The sequence below is a fragment of the Peromyscus leucopus genome, chromosome 1 (assembly GCF_004664715.2).
Source record: "Peromyscus leucopus breed LL Stock chromosome 1, UCI_PerLeu_2.1, whole genome shotgun sequence".
NCBI lineage: Eukaryota > Metazoa > Chordata > Mammalia > Rodentia > Cricetidae > Peromyscus > Peromyscus leucopus.
This window is the reverse complement of record NC_051063.1, coordinates 162,820,454-162,843,157: the sequence shown is the minus strand read 5'-3', so window position 1 is coordinate 162,843,157 and position 22,704 is coordinate 162,820,454. Positions and strand designations below refer to the sequence as shown.

At 52.0% G+C, this 22,704-nt stretch overlaps 1 protein-coding gene across 3 annotated transcripts in view; it reads right to left on the bottom strand.

The window, feature by feature from the left end:
• Positions 1-3,281: 3,281 nt before the first annotated feature.
• Wdr62 (WD repeat domain 62) overlaps positions 3,282-22,704 on the bottom strand; it is a 41,865-nt gene continuing 22,442 nt past the window's right edge. The window contains exons 13-32 of one of the 3 annotated variants that reach the window (XM_037201746.1): positions 20,725-20,850; positions 18,609-18,676; positions 18,409-18,530; positions 16,835-16,910; positions 16,046-16,157; positions 15,902-15,965; positions 15,261-15,398; positions 13,826-13,959; positions 11,367-11,419; positions 8,824-9,042; positions 7,216-7,343; positions 6,825-6,928; positions 6,302-6,445; positions 5,986-6,117; positions 5,584-5,698; positions 5,334-5,463; positions 5,204-5,255; positions 4,405-5,052; positions 3,736-3,899; positions 3,282-3,643 (exon numbers count right to left, since the gene is read on the bottom strand). In XM_037201746.1, the coding sequence (XP_037057641.1) occupies positions 3,380-3,643; positions 3,736-3,899; positions 4,405-5,052; positions 5,204-5,255; positions 5,334-5,463; positions 5,584-5,698; positions 5,986-6,117; positions 6,302-6,445; positions 6,825-6,928; positions 7,216-7,343; positions 8,824-9,042; positions 11,367-11,419; positions 13,826-13,959; positions 15,261-15,398; positions 15,902-15,965; positions 16,046-16,157; positions 16,835-16,910; positions 18,409-18,530; positions 18,609-18,676; positions 20,725-20,850 (2,993 nt within the window). In that variant the 3' untranslated portion in view covers positions 3,282-3,379. Of the gene's footprint in view, positions 3,644-3,735; positions 3,900-4,404; positions 5,068-5,203; positions 5,256-5,333; positions 5,464-5,583; positions 5,699-5,985; positions 6,118-6,301; positions 6,446-6,824; positions 6,929-7,215; positions 7,344-8,823; positions 9,043-11,366; positions 11,420-13,825; positions 13,960-15,260; positions 15,399-15,901; positions 15,966-16,045; positions 16,158-16,834; positions 16,911-18,408; positions 18,531-18,608; positions 18,677-20,724; positions 20,851-22,704 lie in introns of all 3 variants that reach the window. The other 2 variants (XM_037201732.1, XM_028855300.2) reach the window with 2 other exon arrangements.

Genomic DNA, 22,704 nt, shown 5'->3' with positions numbered 1-22,704 from the left:
CCCTGATTCCAGCCAAAGAGAATAGTCAATTCAAAGATTTGGCGGGAAGAAAAGGTACATTGCATTTTTTTTTTTTTAATTATGGTGGAGGGGGTAATACACAACACGTGTAGAGGTCAGAGGGCAAAGCTTAGAAGAAATTGGTTCACTTTCCACCTTTATGTGGTTGGTGTGCTGGCTAGTTTTATGTCAGCCTGGCACAAAACAGTCATTTGGGAAGAGGGAACTTCAATTGAGAAAATGCCCTTACCAGATTGGTCAGTGGGCAAACTTCTGGTCAACTTTCTTGATTGATGTGGGAGGGCCCAGATCACTAGGTGGCGCTACTCCTGGACAGGTGGTCCTGGGAGTTACAGAAGCAGGCTGAGCAAGCCGAGAAGAGCAAGCCAGTGAACAGCACTCTTCGGTGGCCCTTGCATCAGTTCTTGCCACCAGGTTCCTGCCCTGACTCTCTTGGATGATGGACTGTGATGTGGAAGTGAAATAAACTCTTTGCTCCCCCAAGTTGTTCATGGTCTTGGTGGTTTTTTGTTTTGTTTTGTTCTTTTTTTTTTGAGACAGGGTTTCTCTGTGTATCCCTGGATGTCCTGGATCTCACTCTGTAGACAGGCTGGCCTTGAACTCACAGAGATCCACCTGCCTCTGCCTCCTCAATGCTGGGATTAAAGGCGTGTGCCACCATGCCTGGCTGGGCTTGATAGTTTATTTACTTATTTATTTATTTATTTATTTACTTATTTATTTATTTATCATCACATCAATAGAAACCCTAAAACATGTGGGTCCGAGGCTTGTGTGGCCAATGCCTTGACCTGTTGAGCCATCTCATTGCCACCCCCTTTAAACAAATAGAACAAAAGAGGGTCTTTTTTTTTTTTTTTTTTTTGCTTTTTTGAGACAAGGTTTCTTGGAATTTTTGGAGCCTGTCTTGGAACTCACTCTGTAGACCAGGTTGGCCTTGCACTCACAGAGATCCACCTGCCACTTCCAAGTGCTGGAATTAAAGGCGTGTGCCGCTACTACCCGGCCAAAAGAGGATCTTATGCATTCCAAGCTGGCTTCCAACTTACTATGTAGCCAAGGATGGTCTTGAACCTCTCAAGTGCTGGGAATCCAGGCATGTGCCACCATAGTCATTCTATGTGGTGCTAAGGATGGAAGCCAGGGCGTGGTGTAGGCTAGGCCATCGATGTATTGAATTACATCCCCACCGCAGGAAAGATTTCTTTGCATTCCTCGTGTTATGATTTGAGTATGAAGTTCTCCTTCAACCGGGTGGTGGTGGTGCACATCTTTAATCCCAGCACTTGGGAGGCAGAGGCGGGCAGATCTCTGCAAGTTCAAGACCAGCCTGGGATACAGAGTGAGTTCCAGGGCAGCCAAGGCGACACAGAGAAACCCTGTCTCGAAAACAAAAAACAAAACAAACTCCTCCAAAGGCTCGTGTGCTAAAGAGTTGGACTCATTGGCTGGTGAATGGAGAGCTGATTCGGTCATGAGGGTTCCTAGCTTACCAATGGATTAATCCATTGATGGATTCATAATTTGATGGCATTCTTGAGATGGTAGAAACTAAGAGGTGAGGCATGGTTGGAGGAAGTGGGGCCCTGGATTATGTACCCGTGAAGGGATATTCTGTGCCAGACTTCTCTCTGGCTCTGTTGCTGGCCCCTACGAGGTTCCCTGGCACAGCTTCTGCTGCCGTTAAGTTCTGGGCTGCTTTAGGCCCACAGCAACATGGCAACCAGCTACAGCTGGAAACCACAAGCCCAAACAAACCTTTCCTGTTTCTCAGGGACTTTCATAATCGTGGGAAGGCGGCTAACACGGGAGTCTGTCTTTTGGATTCACTGGGGGTACAGGGGAGAAAGCCTGCTCCTCACCTGCATGCTGAGCTTTGCCACGTTTTCTCTGTCCGTCCTACGCTGTAGGACCTGGGCAAGTCACCTCAAGGAGCCTTTAAGAAGCATGACTTGTGTGTGTGCGTGTGTCTGTGTGAAGGTGCATGTGAGTGCAGGTGCCTGCAGTGGCCAGAGGCATTGCATCCCACGGAGCTGGAGTTGCAGGTGGTTGTGAACATGTGTGGGCGCTGAGAATGAAACTTGGGTCCTCTGGAAGGGCAGTTTGTGCTCTTAACCTGGAGCCAACTCTTCACTCTTTTTTTTTAAATGCTGAGTCTGATGCAACCCAGGCTGGCCTTGAACTCCTGATTCTCCAGTCTCCACCTCCCAAGTGCTAGAATAACAGAATTACAGGTGAGTGCCATCCACACTCAGCTTCTTCATTTGGCAATTGGATGTAAAGTGTCTTCTTGTTATGGTGTGTGTTGATCTCCACAGATCACATGCTCAGTGTGGGGTCAGCCGAGGGTGGACATACACAAGGTTGTGCTCAATTAGTCCTGAAGTGGCTGGGCAGGCTGAGTTTCAGCTGTCCTGGCTGAGAAATGGGGCTGAAGTGGCTCCATGTCACACCAACTGGATTTCATACTATGATTGATGTTCCTTGTGCAGGTTGGCGTCTCACTCTCTAGGAACTGATGTCAGGGGAGCCAAGTGTGGGTATGGGGCACAGACAGTGGTGGCAAAGGATGGGCTGACCCACCGATGGGGGGGGCTATTTTCTTCTCAGAAAATGTCCACTACCACCCCTCTTTAGTGCTGCTGCTAGAGAAACCGAGAGTCAAGCTGCTGATTAGCACTATCCCTTTGGTCCAACAAGCCTGGGTTTTGTTGTTGTTGTTGTGTTTGGTTTTTTTTTTGGGGGGTTCAAGACAGGGTTTCTCTGTGTAACAGCTCTGGCTGTCCTGGAACTCACTCTGTAGCCCAGGCTGGCCTCGAACTCACAGAGATCCGCCTGGCTCTGCCTCCCGAGGGCTGGGGTTAAAGGCTGCGCCACCGCCGCCCGGCCTGAGGTGGTTTGTCTCCCCTGCTGCAGCAGTGGAGACAGCAACCAGACCCTGCAGGCCCAGTGCGGAGTTAGCTTAGGGCTGTCAGCCAGGAGTCTATGTACTGGGGACAGGGTCAGCCCGTGATGACCAGTGGCTCCAGCGGGTGTGGAAGCACCTGTGGGTGGGTTCAGAAGGCTGGCTCCTCCCTAGGGTGCAGCTGGGCTCCAGTGGCCACGGCTCAGTATGCTAGGGACAGGCTCCACGGGGAGCAGGCCAAGCCTTGTTCCCTGTCAGCAGGTCTACAGAAGAGAGCCTAGAGCCGAAGCAAGGCTGAGTCTCCAGGCTGGTTCATCCATGCAGGGGGCCCTCTACCCTCTCTCTGCAGACGGGACAGGGTCCAGGAAACAACTTTATTTAGTCAGTCAGTTTATTTGCTTACAGATCTATTTCTCCAGAGCAGCAGGGCTTTGGAAGAGGAGCTGCAGGCCCTCAGTCCCCCCTTGCCTTCCTCCTCACAGCTTGTACCAGCAGCTCTGAGTAGTGCTCCAGCAGGGCCTGCAGGTTTGGGCTGGCCAGGGGACATAGTGTAGGTGGGGACCGCAGACCTGGGCTCGGCGGTGTCTGGGCTGGAGCCGGGTTAGCCGCAGCCAGCCAGTTGCTGGCTTCCAGCTGGCTGTGGATCCAGTGGAAAGTGGAGGCCAGCTCAGCCTGTGCCTGCTGTTGCTCAGCACCCAGCTGGTTGCTGGAAGCCAACTGTAAGGGATGGCAAGCTTGTCAGGGGACATCCAGGGACTGCCAGGGAGCCCTTCCCGTTCTCCTGCCCTGCCCTGGGCTCCTTAGCTTACCGTTCGGTAAAGGTCAAGGGCTTCTTGGAAGGCAGTCTGCAGCCTGTGCAAGACCGATCCTACACCGCCCAGCTCAAGCAGTGCTGGGGGCAGGACCTCAGCTGGCAGCCCAGGCTCCCCACAGTGTCCAGGGCTGCCCGGGATCACACCGGGTGTGTCTGGGGCTAGAGAAGAGTGAATGACCAAGACAGTTTGGTCTTTTAGATGGCCTGAGAGGTCAGGTGGCTGGGCTAATGACTGTTGGCCCTGGAGCACTTCCTTCCGTCCTGAGGCTCCTCCTTCCTCCCAGAGTCCTTCTGGGTACAAACTTCTCTCTATGCCCTTTTGTTGCCATCCTAAAATTGGAGCTACACTGCGGGCCCCTTCTCTTATTTCTCAGTAGCTTGTATCACCTTGTGATACGTCTGACACTTAAACTGGTCTGCGTAGCTCCCCTGGCACAGGAATCAACTCTGTCCTCTGGTTTGCCACCATGTTTCATGTGCTCAGGACATGCTAGAACAAAGCCCAGCATGTGCTCATTAACTATATAAAGGAGTGAGTGAATGAATGGATGAATGAATGAATAAATAGCAGGGGCCTGGGCTAGGCTGAGTACCCCACTTGGGAGGTGAGTCAACCAGTGCAGAGGACGGGCCAGGGCTCTATCCATCCCAAGGCAATACTCACCAGGGGTGGGATCCAGGAGAGCAGCGGTGCTACCAGGCATCCTAGGCCTGGTCTCTAGGAGTTGGAGGTTGTTGGGATGGCCAGGAGGGGTGAGGGGCCCAGAGGCTGAGGTCTTTGGGAGAAACACAGAGCTGTGGAGTCTCAAGGTGCTCACATCTACAGGGCTGGGTGCTGGGAAGCTGGCTACTGTGACTGCCATACCAGGCTGGATATCCACAGGTTCCTGAGACCACATACATGTGGTGGGTGGCTCCAGTGGTGGCGAAGAGAGGAGCTGGCCACAGACATTGGATAAGGACAGTTTCAGGCTGGCTCGGGCCTCATGGTTGCCCCGGGAAGGCATGGCGGGCTCTTGACCTTCCATTCTAGAAGTGAGTGTCACTGTGGTGGGGATGACCTGAGGTTCCTGGCCCAGGGAAGCCAGTTCTCCCATGGATAAGGGTTTGTGAAGTGACCTGGAGAGCTCAGCTGTCACAGGGCCCTCACTGTCCCCAAGAGAAATGCTGCGTGATAACTTGGCATGTGAACTAGTTGTCTCCAGGTACGAACATGTAGAGAGGGCACAGGCACTCTGATCCAGGCCTGTGGTAGGTACAGATGTCCTGTCCGTGACTGGCACTGAGGAAGAAGGGACACGGGAGGCCAGGCCTGTGAGGGAAGGAGCTGTAAAGGAAGCAGATGGCTCACTTGCACACTTGTCTCAGAGCCTTGCCCTAGGAAGGCTTCATGGTCTGAGCGGACACTTCCCATGGCTCAGCTGGGCACCCAGGGCCGTTCATCAGGGACTGGGGACACTTACTTGGTAGACACAAGGCCTCTGGGGTCTCTTCAGCCTTCTGCCCAGAGAGGACCTGCAAGCACAGCTCTGTGGTGAGGACAAGGCCTCCTGGCTTGCAGCCCTGTGTCCTGAGAGTGACCCCAATACTCACATTGGTCCCATCTGAGGACATGTAGCCAGTACCTGCTCTCAGGGGCCCTGCTTTAGGCTGGCTGCCCCCTTGGCCTGCAGGCTTGACCTCCGGAGACTTCATAAGGTACAGGGGCAGCCGGGGAGGGAGCCTGGGAAGAAGCCAGTGGGAAAGAGAGGCTCATGTAGACGTACCCTGGGGTCACTGAGGGGCATGGCTCCACTTGGGGCTGGGGATAGGAAGAGGGGAGCGTGGGGTCACTAGTTTCTACCTGGAAGTCTTCTGGAGGCGTGAGAGAAACTGGGTGGAGATGCTCAGCCGGGGATTGAAGAAATGGTTGTCAGCCTCTGAGATCTTTATGTCTGCCACCGATCCACGGAAGAGCTCTAGGAGAGACCCCGGAGCCTCAGGCCTACCCCATCTCCATGCTCGAGCGGAAAGTGAGAGCCAGACTGTCTGCTCTCCACCCCTCCTGGCCGTCACCACCCTACCAGGGGCCGTCCCAAGGGTGCCGCTTGCCCCACTCACCCTCAGGAGGGCGGGCTCTGGTCCTCTGAACTGCCGGAGGAGACCCTGAGCTAGGAGTCGCCACACGGCCCCACACTGCCCCACACTGGACACACGCACGCACGCACGCACGCACCCACAATCTGGGTGCAGGGTCAGGTCCTACCTCCAGGAGGGGTGTCAGTGAGTGTCTCAAAGTGGTGGCGAAGGAACTTCTCCTGCTCAGGGGTCTGGGGTAAGGAGCCACTGGCCAAGCCTGGCACTTCAGGCTGGGCAAGCTCTTCTGTACTTGGGTTCTCTGGATGGGAGGCAGGGTGGGGAGAGGAGATGTCAGCACTATGAGTCATGGCAGAGGTGGAGAAACAATGGGGAGATCCAGACTTGCCTGCCACACAACTATTGCCACCAGGCCGAGAAGGAAATGCCAGCTTCCACTGAAGAAACTGAGGCTCAGGCTGATGGGGCCTTGACGCCTGACTTACCTGGTTCGTGGGGCATCGTCACAGTGAGGTGAGGGCCAGGGTCAGTCCGGGAAGCTGAGAAACGGGCATCGGCAAAGCTGCACTCCAATTCAGCCTCTGACTCCCCGGAGTCTGAAGGAATAGAGCAGGGGTCAGGAGCCTGCCCTAGGTAAAACAGGGCACATTACGCAGCTGCTTTGGGCTCTGTTTCCCCACCTGGAGGATGGCGGTGATATGTCCTGCCCCACACTCTTTTTTTGTTTTCAAATATTTTTTTAATGAATGAATAATAAATAAATAAAAATAAATTTTATTTATTTATTTATTTGTTTATTTTTTAAATGCCGAATGCTGTTTGTTGAAGGAGGGAAGAGGTCGTAAATGCAGGCTTACAGCACAATGTTGCCCCACATTTTTACAGAATGAGTGGCAGAGCTGGGTGCTCAGCATGCTCAGGTGGACATTGGAGAACTGGGTCAAGGCCATTACCAGTGCCCAGAAGGGGCCACCACAGGCCACAGGGTACCTGCTGCTCCCCACTCACCCTCAGGTGGGCTCTGATCCTTTGAACTGACGGAGGAGACCCTGAGATAGGAGTCGCCCTGCTGGTCTTCAGGTCCTGCGTCTGCCTCCTTCTCGTAGTACTCCCTGCACCATCAGGGGTGGGGTGACACTGGCAATTAACAACTGGCCCTTGCCCAGAACCGGAGGCCCACACCCTGCTCTTAGACCACATCTCAGCTTCTGCCTCCTATAAGAACCCCTCATCCAATCTGGGACCAGGGAAACTGAGGCTGCAGCTGAATCCGTCTGACCCATGCTCACCCATGCCCACTCCCACAGGCTATTGGAAGAGCAGAGTTTTTCCAGTTGGGCCTATCACAAGGGGCTCCCTCCCTGTAACTATGGCTCTCCTTGGTGCAGAAGACATTCACCTGTGCATCCCTGTGACGGTCACTTCTGCCTCTGAGGGGCAGAGGATGAGCTCTCTTGTCTCAGTGGATTCCCTCTGTAGAGTCAGGAAGGAAGGATGTCCTCGGTTGTTCTCTTGGGGACTCTCTGACTGGGGGTGAAGAGCAGAGCCATTCTGAGGGGGCTAGGACCCCCAGCCCTTGAAGGCTGCCAGTGTTATGCCACAGATGGCAGAGGAATGATCCCACAGTCCTCACGGCCAGACGCCAAGTCAGGGACACCAAGTGTGAAGTGCACTGCTGAGCCAGACCTTGTCCCCCCCAGGCATCAGCAGCCCCTTTACAGATAAGGGGTATAGGTTCAGCCTAAGACCAGAAGAGGCCTAACTCTGTTAAAGGACAGTCAGGAATAAGCAAAGCTGGTGGACGGTGGCACACACATTCAATCCCAGCCCTCGGGAGGCTGAAGCAGATGGTCTCTGAGTTCACGGCCAGCCTAGCTACGAATGAGTTCCAGGCTGAGACTCTGCCTCAAAATGACAATGAAAACAGGCAAACCCGATCATGGGACAGGTCAGAACATGGGCTCCCTCAGGGGGTTGGGGATACCGCCTGGGGGTCACAGGAGATTTTCCAGGAGGTAGAAAATGCTGTGTGTGGTGAGGGTGGCAAGTATCTCTGACTGACACAGGTAGCTCACCAAGCCTCGTTCCTGAGACGTCTGTCCATTACTGTGTGAGCACTGAACCACGGTAAAGAGGAAATGTACATATTAGAGAAGGAAAGGACTGCCCTCTAGAAAAGAAGAGCAGGGGCTGAGCTCTGGATCTGTGAGTCTTCCGGGGCAGAGTGTAGAAGAATATTATTTTAAGGTCGGTTACTTCTGTTTATGTTGCATTGGTTTAACTCTGTGAAGCTGGGTTACTGTGCCTGTCTAAATCACCTGATGGTCTGATAAAGAACTGGCCAATAGCAAGGTGGGAGAAAGAAAGGCTAGGTGGGGCTGGCAGGCAGAGAGGATAGATGGGAGGAGAAATGAGAAGGAGGAGGACCCAGGGCCCAGCCACCCAGCTACATTGCAAGTTACGGAGTAAGAGCAAGATTTACAGAAGTGAGGGAACAGGGCAAAGCCAGGGGCAAAAGGGAGACGAGATAAGTTAAGGGAAGCTGGCTAGAACAAGCCAAGCTAAGGCTGAACATTCCTAATTAAGACTAAACCTCCGTGTGTGGTTTATTTGGGGGCTGGGTGGCACACTCCCCGAAAAAGGAGTAGAATAGCAACAACACCACAGGAAGCACAACAGACTATTCCTGGAAAACTAAGAGAGAGGCAAGCCTCTCACCTCAGGTCACAGGCAGGGAGGGGCTCATCCAGGGCTCTACCCGCTTGAACACCCCCCACTTAGAGGAAAGGCTGTTCTGGGGATCCAAGCTCTTAACCTCAAAGTGACCCTCTCCCAAAGATTGCTTGTTTGTCTTGAAAATCATGGCGTATAGTGGGCCTGGGCTCGCCCTCCTGCCCTCCACCGTCTCCTGTAACCCTGTCTCCTCACCCCTGTAGTAGGACAGTCTTCCCCCGAGTGGGCAGCCACAGTGTAGGGACTGCTGGTGGGCTTGGGGGGCAGGCTGTACCTCACTAAGCAGGCCTGACAGGTTCTGTGGCTCCAATGATTCCAGAACAGAGTCTTCTGAATTTTCAGACTTCATGGGTGTAAAGTAGGAATCCAGGGCCCAGGCATCCAGGATGGTCTTGAGGGGCTCCTGCTCAGCCCGCTCTGCCCAACGGCCATGAGGCTGGTAGCTGCGGTTGGCACGGAAAGCCGAGTTGTCTGCCACGTCATCATCCCCTAGCTTGAGGGACAGGGACAGTAGTCAGGCAGCTAGCCATGTGTCCAGCACCCCCAAAAAGGGCTATACAGATCTCATCCAGCCTCCTGGCTTCACATCTCCAAGAAAGAGCTTCCAGAAACAATGTACTTCCACCCTGAACCTATCTCCCTTCCTCATCCCTCCTTCTCTTTTCCTCTCCCCCCTCCTTTCTTTCAGAGAGACTGGCCCCATAGCCTAGGGTGGCTGGAACTTCCTATGTATCCAGTCTTCCTGACTCTGCCTCTCAAGAGCTGGGATTATAGGTGTGAGCACCAGGCTGGGCTCTGAACCTCCTGCCAACGCTGCCTCCTCACCACGTAAGTGCTCCAAGTTCCTCTGTTGGGGACTCTACTCTGGACTCGCCCTTACCTGCCCTCCTAAAGCCTTGCAGCTGCAGTGGTTCACTGCAGTCTCTTAGGCCCCAACGGTGGCATCGCTCTCCTCCCCCTTAGTCTGTCCCTCACACTTCACTTGTATTTCACCAATTCTGTAGCTCTGCCACTCAAACCACCCAAAGCACAGCCTCATTCCCACTGCATCCAACTGCGCCTCCTACCAAAGCTGTCGCTGGAGGGCGTACACTTGTGACTTTGTTAAGTCCACGATCTAACTTCCAGCTGTGAGACAGCTGACTAGGACTTAACTTCTCTGAGCCTCAAGTTTCCTGCTGTGAAATAGGGATAGGAAAAGCCCCTACTTCAGTGAAGTGTTTTTTTAATACAAAAGTAACTTTATTATGGTTTCACAATGTAAAATAAAGTTACTTTCCAGAAAATTAAAATATAAAATAGCTCAATAATAGAACATAACAATGAATTATTTCCAGACAGGTGAAGATAAAATGAGATTACAGAGGAGCTTAGAATGGATTGAGCAGCCGGGCGGTGGTGGCGCACGCCTTTAATCCCAGCACTCAGGAGGCAGAGGCAGGCGGATCTCTGTGAGTTCGAGGCCAGCCTGGGCTACCAAGTGAGTTCCAGGAAAGGCGCAAAGCTACACAGAGAAACCCTGTCTCAAAAAAAAAAAAAAAAAAAAAAAAAAAAAAGAATGGATTGAGCATACTGTCAAAGTCTGTTCAATATCATGGAAACCATGATGTGTGGGCAAGGAGAAGTCTGGGCCTGCAGCGCAAAGCCAGGCTGGCATCCAGGCCTTGACCTTACTTAGGTATGGCCCTGGGGATGAAGTCAACTAATAAGTCTTTTGTTCCGCCTTTTGCAGTACTGGGGATTAACCCGAGGCCTCAGTGAGGTGTGACCCCAGCTTCCCGGCTTTCTTTTGTTTTCACTTATTATTACTTGGTTTGATTTTGAGACAGGGTCTCATGTTCTCATGTGTCCCTGGCTGGCCTGGAACTTGCTACGTAGCAGAGGATGACCTAACCCTGCCCTTGCCCTCGGTGCTGGGCTTGCAGATGTGCATCACCACACCTGTTTAGACTGTGAGCAAACCTAGGGCTCCGTGGGTGCCAACTGAGCTACATCCCAACCCTATTAGTTTACTACAGGCAGAGCCTCACATAGCCCAGGCTGGCCTTCAACTCCAGATCCTGATCCTCCTCCTCCCACACCCACCTTACTTTCCATTTTGACATAGTGTCTTACTAGGTTGCCTGGGATGGTCTTTACCTTATTCTACAGCCCATGAAGGCCTTAACCTTGTGATCCTCCTGTCTCAGTCTCCTGGGTAACTGGGATTATAGGTCTATACCACCGAGCTGGGCCCTGGCTAGAGGTTAGGGTCCTGCTACCAGCCTCCACTCACCAGCTCCCAGCCTGTCCCTCCTTCCACTCGGACACCATCTTGGTGTTTTCTTCTCCGCATACCCAACTGGATGGCCCCACCCTGAAGCCCCCAGAGTCCACACTTCCTCTGACCCCGCCCCCAGCCTCTCACCTGCTGGTCCCTTGGCCTATTTCTTGTCACTCTCCCTTCTTAGGCTCCAAGAGACATGGCCAGACGCCAGCGCACTGAACTGACGTCCTGGACAGTCCTCCTTTCCCTCTCTAGCATGTATCTCCCAGCCCACATGTGGCATGGTCATCTAGTCACTGTTCCTCTCCCCCTCCCCACAGGTGACAAGCCTGGAAGGTCAGACTGCCCGCTGGGTTCTCCCCCCCCCCCCCCCCCCCCCGCCCCAGTGGCCAGGACAGCAGCAGGCACGAGGCAGACGGCTTCATGAACCACGGCTGCCTCAGCTGAGACTGAAAGGAGACAGAAAGAGAAAAGGACTTCCGGAAGGGGGGACAGGGGGAGGGTCCCTCCTCTGCCAGCCACTGAGTCTCCCATTCTTCCAGTAGACTCACCAGCCGCTTTGCCCAGAGTGGCAGCTTGCCATTGGTCAGCAGGCACTGGGGATCTGCAGACACACATAGACACATGAAGAGAGGTCAAGCAACCCCAGAGATGAACGGACCACACTTACTACTGGGCATTTCCAAAAGGAGTAGCACGGGAACCCCCAGATCAAAAAATGCTCAACCTCACTCACTCACTGTCACAGAAACACAAACTTAGATAATAAATGCACCATTTAACTCATAAGACTGACCAAGTCTAAATATTAGGGGGCGGTGCTGGGTGCAGTGATATGTGCCTGTAATCTCAGCATTCAGGAGGCTGAGGCAGGACAAGCAAGAGCTCCAGGCCAGTCTGGGCTACAAAGTGACAGCCTGTTTCAAAAAAATCAAAACCAAGACAGATGGGGCTCAGCTGTGGACCGTTAGCTTGGCATGTGCAGGACCCTGAGTTCAGTCCCTAACACAGTGGTGGGGAATGGGCGTAGGCTCACACATCATTTCAGATAGGGCATCCATCTGAATTTGGAGCACTCTTGGGGTTTCCTTTGAAAATAAAAGGAATGCTAATGTCAGGACCCAGTGTGTCTGGTCAGGAAAAATACTCAACTGACTGACATGTCGGCCCAGGACAGGCAGGTGCAGCTTCTGCAACAATGTGGCATGAAATTAGAAAGAAATGCCCACTGGCAGGGCAATAACTATACTAGAATACTGTAAATGATGGGGGCTTCTGCTTTACTCACTCAGCTAAGCTGTTTCTGAGAGGGGAGGTAGGAACAGCAGCTCTGGGATACCCAGACTTACAGACATAACAGGCTATGTGGCAATGCACACAGAATACTAGTGCTCAGGGAAAGGCACGATTTACACCAGCCTAGTAAAAGTGGTCAGCATGGAACAGGAGACTGGGAGTGAGGGAGATAACAAGAAAAACTAGTTTACTCTCAAACACCTGCACGCCTTTAGTCCCAGCACTTCGGAGGCAGAGACCAAGGCCAGCCTGGTTACAGAGCAAGTTCCAGGACAGCCAGGGTTACACAGAGAAACCCTTCTAGAAACAAACCAACTTTTCCAGCTGAATTCTCACACTGCTGTTGTGTATCAAGAAGCCCCTTCTTGTCCCTTGGGGAGAGTCACCCTATAGGTCACCCAGTTCTGGATGGAGGCATGGTGGCCAGTGAGATCTATGGGAAGCCTGCCAGTGATTTCTGAGAAAAGGCTTCCTCTCTATTTGTGTATGGTCCTGAGGGCTGAACCCAGAGTCTCACACACACCAGGCAAATGCTTGACCACTGAGCTACTTCCTCAGCCTTTTTAAAGACAGGGCCTCACTAAGTCCCCAGGCTGGCCTTGAACTCACTCTGTAAACCAGGCTGGCCTTGAGCTTATTATCCTCCTGCCTTAACCTCCTGAGCATCTACCTGTGATTACAGGTCTGTACCATAGACCCTGCTAGGAGGATCTTTTAAGGGAGACTTAGACACAGCCATCTCTCCTCTTCAGCCAGCTCTGATGCCTAGCACATGAGCAGCCCTCTTGCAAGCCTGAGAGCAGATGTGGGGAGCGGGCACACAGCTAGCCTTCCATCAAATGGAGCTGGCGCTCTCCCTGCCTCCCCTGGGAAGCCTCTGGGGAAACCCCCTTAGCCCTCTACCATGAACCACCTTGGCCAGGCACCAAGTGGAGCTGACTAAGCCTCAGCCCACAGGAACCGGACTGATTCTGAACTGGGCCATAGTTTATGTCGGAAACAGGAGTCACACCTCCAGAACTCTGCTTGGGCATTAGGAATGAGTGCTCATTTCTCTGCAGCTGTGTATGCCGACAGCTGATAGAGGCCTCTTCGCCCCTCAAAGGGGAGAGTCTGCCTGAGCACAGAGGCAACTTGAAGAAAGCAAAGTCAGAGGACGGAGAAAAAGGTCTTCCTTTCTTTCTGGTTTGAGATAAGCTCTTGCTATGTAGTTCAGGCTGGCCTGGAACTTTCAATCCTCCTTCATCTTCTTAAGTGCTGGCTTTATAGGTATGAGCGAGCAACCACACTCAGCAAGATACCTTAAAATATCTTCCCCCCCTCTTTTTCTTTTCTTTTTTTTTTTTTTTGAGACACGGTTTCTCTATGTAGTGCAAGCTGTCATGGAACTTGCTAAGTAGAGAACTTGCTAGGTAGACCAGGCTAGCCTTGAACTCACAGAGATCCTCCTGCTTTTGGAATTAAAGGCATATACTACCTGATAGCGGTTTTCTTAAGTATCATGTTGAGCAGGCCAGCCTCACCTTGCTCTGGAACTGAATGCTGGGATATCAGGCGTGCACGACACTCAATGGGGAGTGCCTTCCTCTTGATGTCACCTGACCCTGGGCCAGCACAGCTTGAAACTAGTGTTCTTGGCTTTTCAGTTACTTCAACCAAGTCCCTTTCTGGTTAGCTCAACTGTTATACTCCCAGTTTGGACCCTTTCCCTAACCTGGGTCCAAGCTCTCTTTGGACGGTGTTTTCAGCGACTCTTCTGGGTCACATTCCTCCTCCATCTCATCTTCTGTCTGTTCTCCAGGGCTCAGGGAGCGGATCTCACTTGGTGTGGATACATATGTCTCCTGGCTTCGGGAAGAAGAACAGAAAGAAAGCCTAGGTGAATGGGGGGAGGCGAGGACTTGCCTAGAGCTGGCCTGTCCACAGCTTCAGCCATGACTGTGGAGAGCCACCCCAAAGGGAGCACATTCCCTTGGTGCCTCTGCCCGTGACATCTCCAATGCCACCTCAGGAGCAGTGGGTGTGGCCCAGTCCTCACAGGTACCTGGGAGCCTGCACTGAGGCCATGGCAAAGCTTCAGAGTGAGAGGCAGACAGGGACAAACACAGAGTAGAGAAGAAACCTCCCAACACCTTCAGTCTCAAAACAGAACCTGAGCCAGGCATTGTGGCTTATACTCCTATTTTACCACTTCGGGGCTGAGGCAGGAGGACTGCCCTGAGTTCAAGACCAACCTGGGCCAGATAAGAAGACTATATAAAAAAATCTGCTGTGGAATAATCCTTTTGTACACTGTGAAGATGTCACTTGGGTTGGTTTAATAAAAAGCTGATTGGCTGACTGCCAGGCAGGAATTATAGGTGGGACAATCAAACTAGGAGATGATGGGGAAAGGGCAGAGTCAGGAGAGATGCCAGCCAGTCTCATGTAGGACATGTAGAAAGGGAGGTTCAAGCCATGAGCTACTTGGCAAAGCATAGATAAGAAATATGGGTTAATTTATATGTAAGAGTTAGCTAGTAACAAGCCTAAATTATTGGCCAAGAATTTATAATTTATATTAAGTCTCTGAGTCAGTTAATTGGGAAGCGGCTGCCAGTTATTTGGGAGTAGGTGGTTGGGACAGGAAACTTCTGCCTACAAAAATCATTATGGGAGTTCACTCCAAATAGTTTGGGAGAGGCATAAAGACTAAAGACATGTGCTTTGGGGACTCAAGTAAGCAAAGGCCCAGGTCTGTGCTGAAGGGTAGGAGGACACTCAGTGCCATCGGAGTCCCCGTCCTGAGCACCCTTCCCCACTGCTGGGTGGGTAGGTCTCTCCCCCATGCCCATCACCACACTCATGAAGCATGAAGACTGCACTTTAAAACCTTTCTTAGACAGAGTTTCTCTGTGTAGTCCTGGCTGTCCTGGAACTCACTCTGTAGACCAGGCTGTCCTCAAACTCAGAGATCCACCTGCCTCTGCCTCCCAGGTATTGGGATTAAAGGGGAGCGCTACCACTGCCCGGCTTAAACCTTTTTTTAAGCTGTGTTTCTGGAACTTTGTTCCCAAAGCCTGACATTCCTCCAGGCTAAGACTATGGGAGGGCTCAGCTCAGGGCTTCCTAGGCCTTGGTCACTTCACCGGTCTTGGAACTGGCAGGACCTGGGGGCGCTGCTCCACTTCTGGTGCTTGGGCTGCCGCTGCTGCTGCTGCTGCTGCTGCTCCTGATGATTGATCTCCAGCAAATGCTGCTTCATGCAGGTGGTGATCTCCGGGCCCAGGTGCCAGATGAACACGCAGCTTCAAAGACCAGGGCAGAAAGCAAAAGGAAGTGTATGTGGGAGCTACTGCCATGTCTGAGCCTGGAGCCCCTATATCATCATGGCCAAGATCCCACTCCCTAGATGCCCTGTCAGCTTAGCTCAAGGGCTGTGGATCGTGGCTCAAGGTCTAGGCATCCCGGCAAACTAAGGGCCCTCAAGACTCAAGAAAAACAGCACTGGGAACAGAACTGTGATAAATCAAAAGAACAACCAATCAATCCCAGAAGACTGGGCGATATATCGTCCTTTCAATTGTCATTACTTTTCAAGATAGAGGGTAACATCTCTTTTGGAGAGGGGAAATGACCTGCTCAAGGTCACAAGAAAACGAGAGATCTGGGTGGAACTCAGGGCTGGATATGACTCAAGGTGTACACTGTCCAAAGTGAGAGGAGGCTGGGAGCTCTGAAGCACCCCACAGGCTGAAAGCTCCTCTCCCCAGGATGTACGCCCACCTACTACTCCTAGAGGGTGGCCCACCTGTCTCCAGACACTGTGATCAAGTGGCGGCAGTCATAGGTGAATTTCATGCCGGTGACAATCTCTGCAAGCAAAGGAGAGAGGCGTCCTTACTCGGAGCCGGCTGTGGGAGCAGGGAAGGGGCGCAGGCTGCCAAACACCTACCTGAATGGCCAAACATCTTGGCAACACACTCGCCTGAGTAAAAGTCAATCACCGAGATGCTCTTGTCAGAGCAGCTTGTGGCCAGGAAGGTGCCTGAGGGGTCCACATGGACCTGGGGGAAGAGACATGTCACCTCAGGCTGCCTACTTTATCCTTATTGGGAGGCCTGGGCCAACCATCTCAGGACCACCCCCTGATGACCACCTCTTTCATGCTGGACACTTGGTTCAGGGAATCAACTCAGGGCACTCTCATGATACCCGACAGGGCAGAGACCCCTGCTCCCATCTTGCAGGTGAAGAAGTCATGACCACCAGTGTGGAAATGATGGTGGCCAGGCCCTGGGCACAGTGCTCAGTACTGCATACTTGACCCTCTCCACAACCCTGGGGTGGAAGCTGCTTCCATTTGCACTTGACAGATGAAGAAACAGGTTTAGACACCTGCCCAAGGTCACGCAGTCAGCCTGAGGCACAGCTGGGATCTACCAAGGAGCCTGAACTCAGAACAACTGCCCTGGGCCAGAGTCTCTGGCAGTGTCCCCTGTCCTGTGTCCTGTGGGAGGAGAAGCTAGGAGAGGAGGAAGGTCTATCTGCTCCTCCAGTCACACCTTGTTGCCACGCAAACTAGCGCCCACTCAGCGAACAGAGGACCCCTCCCTCCATCCCAACTCAAGCACCCGTGGCTAGCCGGGCCTAGGTGGGTGCTGTTCGGTGCGACCGTTTCAATAAACGCTAAGGACACAGATCTGAGGAGGCAAGAGGGGGCTCCGTGTGGTCTCACACTCACCTTCAGCAGGGACCCCTCATCTCCCTGGGAACCCTTGTAGCACTTCTTCTGTTTCCCACTCACTGTGTTGTAGACCCTGGGGAAGTGGGGATGCCATGTGGGAGCAGAAGACACCAGCCCTTCCTCCTGGCCCTGCTGCCCTGTGCTCCTGGGCACTGATGAGTTGGCATCTGTTCCCTTTCACTCAGCAAGCTTAGGGCTTAGCCCCAGGTGGAGGGAGTCCAGGGAGGAAGCGGAGAACAAGCCCCAGGCCACCCCTGGTAGCTCCTGACCCTCCCACAGGCCACGCTGACTCCCAAGCCTCTCTTCATCTCAGTGCCAGACCACTAGGCACTATCCCTTCATGGACTGTGAGCTTCCTCAAGGGCTGGGCTATCTTGGCCACTGCTCTGATAACAGCATTCTCCAGCCCAGACAGGAGCCCAAGAAAGACAGGTGAATGAGCTCTGAGTTCGTGACTTCTCCATCCCCACAGTCCCCGGAGAGCCACAAGTCTTTTGTAGGGCTGGTGGCTAAGCCTGGTGGAGAAGCTCCTCCTCCTCTTCCCTTTTTTGAGACAGGGTCTCATGTAGGCTATAGTGACTTCCAATTTGCTATGTAGCTAAGGCTGGCCTTGAACTCCTGATGTATCTCCCAAGTGCTGGGATTACAGGCATGCTCTGCTGTGATGAGGATCACAGATCCTAAATGACACCCTCTTCCCCTTGAAATCAGGCCACTTCCTTTTGCAGTCTCTCAGCTACAGAGAGCTGCTGTGACCTTGCAACTAACACAGAGCTGATTTCTTTCTCTCCCCCATACAGCTGGGAGGCAACCTTGAATTATAACTACTGTTATCAGAGACTTGTGACTTCTGGGTCATATGAAATGTCCCATCCTGAGCCCCTCTGGGAATCTCTTAGAGCCAGAAACTTCCTTTGCCTTACAGAACTGGAAGGCCTATTTCTCCTTTGGGGCCCCTCCCCTAATGCTGCCTGTGATGCTGTACCTCTGCTAACATTCTGGGAACTGAAGGTCTGCCTCTACCTTCAGGACCCCTGTCTTATTATACATGGTGGCTCTTTCTTAGGGCCTGCCTATGGCCAAGAGCCTCTGGTTCTCCTTTTATTTATGTACTTCATGTGTATGGCTGCTTTGTCTACACGTACATTTGCACACCAGAAGAGGGTATTGAATTCCACAGGACTACAGTTACAGATGGTTGTGAGCCACCATGAGGTGCTGGGAATTGAACTCAGGTCCTCTGGAAGAACAGCCAGTGCTCCTAATCTCTGAGCCATTTCTCCAGCCCGCCTTTGGCTCTCCTAAAAAGCTCTTTTGAAGGGTGATCTCACCCTCAGCTTCCTTTCTACGAACTGCTACTACAGTAGTTACAACACACACCCTGCTTTGAAGCCAGACTTCTAAGAAACATGCTGGGTCCATCAGTCTCATCAACTTTTCAGGGACCAGATGAACAGGGAGAAGAAGCCAGAGAGAAAACAGTCCAGCAAGCAAGTAAGTAAGAAAGACCTTACTGAGCCAGGCTGGAAACAAGCTGGGGCCAGCCATCAAAGGCCCCAGGCACTCCTCACCTCACGTTGCGGTCCTGGCAGGCCACAGCCACATACTTCTGCGTGATGTCAATGTCCATGTCATACAAGGTGGTCTTCTCTGCGACATGGTGGGTGCGCACAAAGTGCAGCCCATCCGAGGTCTGGCAGGGCAGGCAAAAACTTCAGAGGACACCCTGACCAACTCCTGACCTTAGCCCCAAGGAGGCCACCTCACTTACCTGCTGGGCACTACGAAAGTAGATGCTCTTATCTGCCCCACAACTGATCATCTGGACATCTCTGGTGCCTGGAGGAGGAGGCAGGGGTTGGACAGGGCTGCCCTATGCCACACAGGAAGGAAAATGGGGAGCTAGGAAACCTACTTCAGGGCAAACAACCAATTCTGCAGGGATCAGAAAGGTTCCTAGCGGAAGGGAGGCCTCTTAAGACATGAACTGTGTGTGCAAGTCTGGGCAGGGTAGGGGTACACAGGGAAACAAAGTCCGGGGTACAGAGGGGACAGCATTTTGAGAGCTAGAGGTGGTGGTGCATGTCAGTAATTCCAGCACTCTGTAATACAGCACTTGGGAGCCTGGGGCAGGAGGAACTCAAGTTCTAAGCCAGTTTGGCTACAGATCCTGTCACAAAAAACTAACAAACAACTAAGGGCCAGAGATGATGCTTAGTGGTACAACCCTTGGTTAGTATGCTCACGGCTGCAGCACTGCAAGATAAACAAAAGAACAACAGATGAAAGCCATGTGTGTGATCCATGCATGTAATCCCAGCACGTGGGAGATGAAGGTGGGAAGATCAGCTCAAGGTCATCCTTAGCTCCATAGTAAGTTTGAGGCTAGTGTGTGCTACACTCCGGAGTCTTGCTATATAACTGAGGATGGTATTAAATGATCCACCTATTTCTACCTCCCAAGCACCGGGACTACAGACCCATGCTACCATACCTGGCTGGACATATATTTTACAGAAGGTTAAAAGACTGCATCTGGTATCTTCCTCAGTTACTCTCTACCTTATTTATTAATTTATTGTATACACAGTGTATAGCGTGCATGTGGAAGTCAGAGGACAACTTGCAGGAATTGGTTCTCTTCTCCCACTCTGTGGGTTCCAGAGATTGAACTCAGGTCACCAGGCTTGGTGCCGAGTACCTTTTCCAGCTAAGCCATCCTGCCTGCCTCTTCTACCTTAATTTCTGAGATAGGTCCTTCCTCTTTCACTAAAGCTGGAGTTCACTGATTAGCTAGACAGCCCCCAGAATCCTCATGTCTCTCCCTCTCAACACTAGGATTATGGATGGCTTTTACGTGGGTGTCAGGGATCAGAACCAGGTCACCATGCTTACAGAAAAGCATTTTGCCTGCTGAGCCGTCTCCTCAGCCTGTAATGGTCCATCTGCACTGCCAACTCAGATCGGAACCACCTGAGGACCACACCACTGGACACGTCCGTGAGGAAGTCTGCAGAGGTGTAACTGACGGGGGATGACCCACGCTGACTGTGGGCAGCACCATATGGACTAGCGTCTTGGACAAGCCCCAGCCTGCTCCTCTCTCTGACCCTGACTGTGGATGCTGCCTCCTACCGCAGTCACACCTTCCTGCCAAGAACTGCATCTTCTCCTAAACCGTCAGCCAAAACAAATCCTTTGCACGTTGTTTCTGCCGGGTACTTTGTCAAAGCAACAAGGAAAGTGAGCTGCCAGGCTGGTCTTGGGTTCCTGAGCCCAGGCGATCCTCTTGCCTCTGGAGCACTGGAGCTACAGGTGTGGCACTGCACTGGCCTACCCACTTTTTATTTATTCACGTGTATGTGAGCTGGCCTGCACAGATATATGTGCATCACATGTGTGCTTGGTGCTTACGGAGGTCAGAACAGGGTGCTGGGTGCCCTGGAACTGGAGTTGCAGGTGAGTGTAAGCCACCATGTAGATGCTGAGAGCCAAGCCTCAGTCCTCTGCAAGAGCAAGAGCTCTTCACCTCTGAGTCATGCCAGGCATGGTGGCTCTCACTTTTCATCTCAGCACTTGAGGGAGAGGCAGGTGTTCCATCTCTGTGTTCCAGGTCAGTCAGGGCTACACAGTGAGACCCCATCTCAAAACAAAACAAAACACCCAACCCCTGAGCCATCTCTCCCACCCCCCATTCACTTTCAAAAATAACCTTACTGACATCACTTTCCATAAATCAATAAACCAAAAAGCCCAGCCTTCAGATCCACGGGTTGCTACTCCTGTCTCTGCACACCACAGGGCATGCCAGGTTCAGGGCATGCCAGGTTCCCTGCCAGCAAAGGGGCTGCCTGCTGAGGTCCAGCAAGAGGGAGGAAGGCACTCACCAGCAAACTTGATGGCTGTGATGGAGGAAGAGTGGTCGTCCAGGGTCTGCTCCAGGTTGTAGTTCTTCTCCACATTTAACACGTGGATGAGCCGGTCCCGACTGGCTGAAGCCAGCAAAGTCACTCCTGTGAGTGGAGAGGACAAGTGGGTTGCCAAAGGCTGCCTAGATGCTCTGCCTCCCACATAGCAGGTAGACTGAGATGTGCAGTCCTTGGATCCAGAGCCGTAGCTAAGCGGCCCCAAACCAAGAAGGGGCAAGTCCTTGGCTCTGGGGGGTCTTGCCCCAGAGCCAGTTGAGTAAAGGCAATTCTTGATGTATGTGCCATGCTTACCAGTAGTGGGCACTTTTGCACACCACAGCGTTCCTTCCTGGTGAGTCCTACTCTGTGGGATGTCATGGGAAGCCCAGGCACTCTCTTAGCCTCACTTAAACCATGCCCCAGCTCTGAGTCTTGGCTCTAGGCCTCGGCCAGGCTTTGCTTGCTGACCACTTTCCACCACCGTCCTTCTTTCACTGGGCTGTCCCCTCACTGGACCCTCAGACTATGCCTGCTCTGACACCCAGCAGAGCTGAGTTTTTAACAACACAGCCTGAAGCCAGGAGGGCTCAGAGAAGGTCTAAGAGCTGAAAAACAAAGAAATTCTGACGGGCAGAGGGTATGGAGGATGGAAGAATGAAACATGGCATGGAAAGCCACTGTTTGCCATATCAGGGTGTACCTCCACCTAGATTGGCTACTGGGCTGGTTTGAATGAGAATGCTCCACACCGGCTCAGGCATTTGAACACTGGGTCCCCAGGGGTAGTTCTGCATGGGGAGGCTCTAGGAGGCGGAGCTTTGCTGGAGGAAGAGCATCAGTCACTGGGGACCACCTCTGGGGGTTATAGCCTCACCCTACTTCCTGCTCTCTCTGTGAAGATAAAATCATCAGCTAACTTCCTGTTCTTGTCACATGCCATGCCTTCCCTGACATTAATGGACTCTATCCCTCTGGAACCATTGGTAAAATAAACTCTTCTAGAAATTGTTTTTGGAGCCGGGCGTTGGTGGCACACGCCTTTAATCCCAGCACTCAGGAGGCAGAGGCAGAGGCAGGCGGATCTCTGTGAGTTCGAGGCCAGCCTGGGCTACCAAGTGAGCTCCAGGAAAGGCGCAAAGCTACACAGAGAAACCCTGTCTCGGAAAACCAAAAAAAAAAAAAATGTTTTTGGTCATGGTATTTCATTATAACAGCACAAATACAACTAATACAGATAGGATATTCCAAAAGTGTACTGTGAACCAGATGATAAGGAATCAGACAAACTCAAAACTGGGAAATTCTACATGACTGGCTTGTTCTCTTCAGAAAGCCAAAGTCCAAACACCAAGTTAAGATGTGCAGGTGCTCCAGAATAAAGATAATAAAGCCAAGAAGACACTTAAGCACGTGAACCTAGATTAGAAACAAAGGTTCTATGAAAGACAATACTGGGGAACTAAGAAAATTTGAGTAAGGAACATTGTCTAAACAACATCATGGTATCAAGATGGAATAAACAGACTTGATAAGTACAGCAGTGTTTTGTATGTGTGTATATAAACAGATACATACACATGCATGTATGTGTATATATGTATTGTATGGATGTTTATGACCAAGATGGGACCCAGGGCTACGATGCTAGGTAATACTCCACCAATGAGCTACACTCTAGCACACTACAGTCATGTGAATAGAGATGCTCTTCTTAGGGTACTGGAGGGTGAGGACATCATGCCTGAACTCTCCCATCACCCAACAAAAACACAAAATGTGTACGCATGCCCTCATTTTATCCTGCGTGTAGCACACACAAATACACAGCACAATGGAGAGAGGAAAGCAGAGGAAGTCACGTAGATAGACAAGGGGTCAGACTGGATTACAAACCTGAATCTAGATGAAAGATCTCTAAGTACTTGCTGTCATATTCTTGCGATTGTTCTGTGGGCATTT